The sequence below is a fragment of the Aristolochia californica genome, unplaced genomic scaffold (genome assembly GCF_029961685.1).
Source record: "Aristolochia californica isolate CCGP_79_NKW_82.1479 unplaced genomic scaffold, dmAriCali1.0.hap1 SCAF_2, whole genome shotgun sequence".
Taxonomy (NCBI): domain Eukaryota; kingdom Viridiplantae; phylum Streptophyta; class Magnoliopsida; order Piperales; family Aristolochiaceae; genus Aristolochia; species Aristolochia californica.
The window spans coordinates 7,599,620-7,604,368 of NW_027181881.1; the positions used below are offsets into that span (position 1 = coordinate 7,599,620).

The 4,749-nt window shown below is 41.8% G+C and overlaps 1 protein-coding gene across 1 annotated transcript; it reads right to left on the reverse strand.

The window, feature by feature from the left end:
* Positions 1-308: 308 nt before the first annotated feature.
* On the reverse strand, positions 309-4,234 carry LOC137956169 (glutathione hydrolase 3-like). The gene is made up of 7 exons (XM_068803541.1): positions 4,050-4,234; positions 2,654-2,991; positions 2,027-2,545; positions 1,687-1,922; positions 1,306-1,570; positions 1,076-1,213; positions 309-982 (listed from the first exon to the last, which is right to left on the reverse strand). The coding sequence occupies exons 1-7, from the start codon at positions 4,156-4,158 to the stop codon at positions 716-718; spliced, it is 1,872 nt and encodes a 623-aa protein (XP_068659642.1). The 5' UTR covers positions 4,159-4,234; the 3' UTR covers positions 309-715.
* Positions 4,235-4,749: the final 515 nt, after the last annotated feature.

Here is a 4,749-nt window from a genome sequence, read left to right on the forward strand (position 1 = left end):
TCACGACTGTATTGTGATGATAGTCGCGATGGTTCCATTATTAATATATAAGATAGTTTCATAGTATATAGATACACGCCTAAAGAATTTGTCATATATTTGATTCCGGAATGATATGTAACCCAAGTGGGAGATTGTTAGAAAATTCACGTTTCCTAAGTTGGGCAACATATTTTTTCAATTATATTTAGTATAGGCGTGGTCTAATTTTGGTAAGCCCATAGACTGCTAAAGAAGGAATAAAGGTAATTTAGTTGAGAAAGATCATAAAACCATTCATCTGTTTGTCATAGTAATTCCACATCAGAAAGACAAAATTTCATAATGGATCCAGGTATCTATACCGAATCCTAATATTCAAGCGTGATGAAAGTTTTGGATTATGATTTAAGATTACGGTTTTCTAATAGTAACATCTTCCCATGGCTATTTGCTTCCAGCAACCTGCTCGATCTCTCTTTCCCTTAAATTTTTCGGGTGTGTCAAAGGTAACGTTTGGTGACTGCAACGGTAGCTCCGTAAATGGGCTGTGTATTCAACCGATACAACCACCGACAAAGTTCCGGTGCTGGTGCGCACTACTTGTTTCTCTGCTCGTGTAGAAGACGGGAAACAACGCGCTCATCTGGTAAATCTAGTGCCTGACCCAGAATCATCCCTGATTTAGTTGTTGAATTTTGTTCAAATTGTTGATCATATGACATTATCTTGCAATTCAAACGCCTGCTGGTATTCCTCCTTTTCTTGGATCACTTACAGCAGTAAGCATACCATGGACCACCTCTTCAGTTAATCCTCCATCGTCCTCCTTTTTAATCGGGTACAGCAGATCTTGAACAACAAGTTGGCAGACAGCGCCACCTGTAATAGCTTTCAAAGCATGGCCTCTTTCCTCGAGAAACTGCTTCTTCTCCTCGGCGAGCTCGATGTGCTGTCCATCCACCAAAGTCCAGTTCTCGTACAAAACTCGGTTCGGTATCAGCTGCAAGAGAGTGCATACAACAGCAAGTGAAAACAATGTAAACAATAGCATCTAATGTCTTCGATTAAGATATTGTCATTGCAAGATAAGAACCGTGTGGTAGATCCTCGAATGTTGAACAGCTGCAAGCGGTTCCATTCCCAGGATGAAATGGTTGAGGAAGACTTGGATCACCGCTGGTGTTATGTGTAAACCTCCACTACCACCAATGACTCCGGCTAATTGTTTGCCCTGAAACTCTTTAAATTTCATGTTTGCGTAACGTTTATAAAAATTCAGTTTCCCTGTTAGAACACAAGCTCTCATATCTAGGGTGTATGTACCTTGAGGATGATGATAGGAGTCATGGAAGACAGAGGCTTTTTCTTTGGCTCGATGAAATTGGAAGGAGCCGGAGGAAGCCTGTCGAAGGTTGTTTCTGTTGGTGTTGAGAAGTCGTTCATCTCATTGTTAAGCACGATTCCGGTGGAAGGCGACAGCACTCCGCCTCCAAAATAATAGTTTACTGTAGTTGTAATCGACAAAGCATTTCGTTCTGAATCAACAATACAGAAATGACTAGTACCGCGATCTCGTATCTGGCTCCATCTGTTTAGAAGCAATTACAATCAGAGGAGGAGCGCTCTTATTTCTAATACAGAAGCTTGCATTCTACGAAAAGATTAACGACCCGAAAAGGATTTAAGATGGATCGAGTTCCTTACTCGGCTAGGTAATAAGCAGAAGGAAATGTCGTGTTATCGAGTATCTTCTGCCGGATTAGTTGAGCTTCAGAGGGAGAAAGCATGCTCAATACAACCTCCGTAACGTTCACAAAGTTTGGATCTCCAAGGTTCATCCGAAGAGCGATCATGTGCTTGAGTGATTCAATGAGACGATGAAGACTCAGTGAAGCCTTCGAAGCATCTGCAGTCTCGTAGCTATCTAAAATGTTTAAAACCTGATTGTAACTCAAGATTCGTAGTACACAGGAATCAAAAACTTGTATATATCTGAGAGAGAAAGTCGCTTAATTTGATCGAAAAAGAAAAAGAAAAAACCCACCAAGGCTAATCCAACAGTTCCACTGGAAGGCGGAGGCATGCCTAGAACACTGTATCCCATGAGGTTTGCAGCGATGACATCCTTTACTTCCACCTGGTATTCCTTCAAGTCCTCCATTGTGAGAATCCCTCCAATAGCTTGAACATCCCTGACAAAACTCTCGCCTATAGTTCCATTGTAGAAAGCAACGGGTCCGTTTAGGGAGATCTCTTGTAGAGTATTTGCCAGCTTAGGATTGTAACAAGTATCATTAGACTTCAGCAACCTCCCATTGGGAGCAAACACTTGCCGTAAGCCTGGATCCGCCATGATCTTCTTCTTTTGCTTCAGGAGAATAGAAGCGAGATAAGGACCGACCACAAAGCCGTCTCTAGCGAGTTTTATTGAAGGCTGGAAGAGAATGCGCCATGGTAGTCTTCCGTGCTGAAGCCAGGCCGCATGGATGCCGGCCAGTTCACCGGGAACGCCAGCTGAGAGTGGACCGTAGGCCTTGGCGGTGGGATCTTTCTCGTACATGTTCTGCACGTTAAGAAATGGGAAATGGGTAAAGAAAGTACTCTGATTTTCGTTGCCTTTTACATTAATTCAAAATTCATATCGAACGTATCTCTCCACAATGTCACAAACCCGAGAAGCAGCCAAAGGTGCTGTCTCTCTGAAATCGTAGGCCTGAGCCTGCCCTGTCTCAGCAGAGCGGACGACCATGAAACCACCTCCACCGAGCCCACTCGACATGGGGTGGACTACTCCGAGACAAAGGGCCGTAGCCACCGCTGCATCAACTGCATGACCGCCATCTTTCAGCACGGAAATCCCCACATCAGAGCACCGACCATCGTCGGCCGCCACCACAGCCACCCTGGACTGGATAATGTGACCTTGGCCTTCAATCTCTTTTCCTTCATTTGGCCGTTTTCCAGCAAGCTCCCCCCAGCCATTGTTGCTGTGATATAGCACCAGTAACACTGCAACGTGAAATCAATCTATAAAAAACTAGGGACATTTACCAAAATACGGGATTTGAAAATCCTATTTACAAGATATTGAATTCCAATACTTATTTCCCAAACAACCATGTGGCTCAGTCAACTTGCCACATCACCGAAACCTGAGGGACCAGTTCTAGGTCTTATTCCTTCTCAGCAAGTCACCGGAGGGACCAGTTCAAACGTCTGGCTCAGAGGCGTCCCAGGAAAAAAATGCAAAATATCTTCTTCCGGCCGATACACCAATTTGCTTATAGTTTTTCAATTGTGAAATAGCCACAGAAACGAAAGAATCTTCACACATTCTTAAATTATCCGACAAAGCCTCAGAGATTCATTCAAAATACCAGTTATTTGGCTCCTACGCAGCTACTGGAGCCTCTGATCTATGGATGATGTTCTCGGAGCTTCCGACCAAACTAAGGAAACCATTCTGCATAAAATATCTCCAGAAAAGATAACCTATCCTTTTATGACGGCAACAACAACGAAGATCCTGGTGTGTGAACAATCGTCTAATGAACAATTACAAGTATTCCCGTCAATTTGCATTAGGCCTTCACTTTCAGAGCTATTCGCTGTATCAGAAATCAGAGCTACTGGCCTCGATCTTCCAAGTTCAAACTCTTATTTTTTTTTTTCTATAAACAGGAAACTGTTGACACGCTGTGGAAAACAAAAATTACAATCACCACTGGTCTTGTAAGTCTATGATTTGGGTTTTAAAATTAGTGTTTGTCCAGCGAAATCCAAGGTCGCTTGGTTCTGAACTGAACAATACAGAGAGATGAGAAACCAGTGTCAAGGCCACGAAAAAGCTTTCTCAAACCACGAATTTCACTAAACTTGACAGCTAGCGTAAAAAAGTGTCACGGTGTTTTCTCCAAACTGAGATATACCTGAATTTAATCGTGTAATGTGGAAGCTCACACAAAATTATCGAAAGATACGGTGGTTTAACGAAATAAGAGTCAACTCTTTTGATTCTGGGGAAAACTAGAAAACAAAAGAAAAGGGATAGATAGATCAGTACCAACCTATGACAGTCGCGGCTGCTGAAAGCACTCTGTTTCTGATGACAGCTGCGTTTCCCTCCGGTGTCTGTTGGAGGAGAAGAGGAACTCTGGTACTGATCAATTGCGTCATGGACGAGAATCAAGAGGACATAGAAGAGAAAAGCTTTTGGAGAAAGGAGCAGCTTCTACTTGCAATCGTCGTCTTCTCCCAGCTGAAATGATTTGTGCATACACTCACCTATGATCTGGTATGAATAAAGCAGAGGATGTTGATGGCAACAAAGGACAATAATGTCACACTTGTTTGTTGATTAAATTTTGGTGGCCATGCATGTTTATGGTTGAAAAGTAACTATGGTACAGTTTAACATGATTCTCACAGTAAGAAGTATCACAGAGCCAAAATTAATATGGCGAAGTCTTACAAGAGTCTAAGAGAAAGAGGTCTCACAAAAGACTCTAAGTTAAAATATGTTTTAGTTATGTTAGTCTTCTATTTATATTTAATTGTTCACTTGTTTTAAGACTTATATTTCAGTGTTTGACTTTGGGTGTAACTGGGACAAGGGTAGTTTAATTGTAATTGGATTCTACTTGCTTCCTCTATAATAAATAAAGACTCATGTATTCAAATTACAACAAGTTAGTGAATTATTTTTCTTTTCCAGAAATTTAACATGGTATCTGAGTGGATTCTATGAGTTGACTTGGTCAACACAAA

Excerpts from the sequence above, each read along its gene's own strand:
- LOC137956169 (XM_068803541.1), bottom strand. The coding sequence starts at position 4,158 with ATGACGCAATTGATCAGTACCAGAGTTCCTCTTCTCCTCCAACAGACA. Across the intron at positions 1,923-2,026 it reads GAACTGTTGGATTAGCCTTG|GTTTTAAACATTTTAGATAG; the intron begins GTGGGTTTTTTC and ends AGTTACAATCAG. Across the intron at positions 983-1,075 it reads ATTCGAGGATCTACCACACG|CTGATACCGAACCGAGTTTT; the intron begins GTTCTTATCTTG and ends ACTCTCTTGCAG.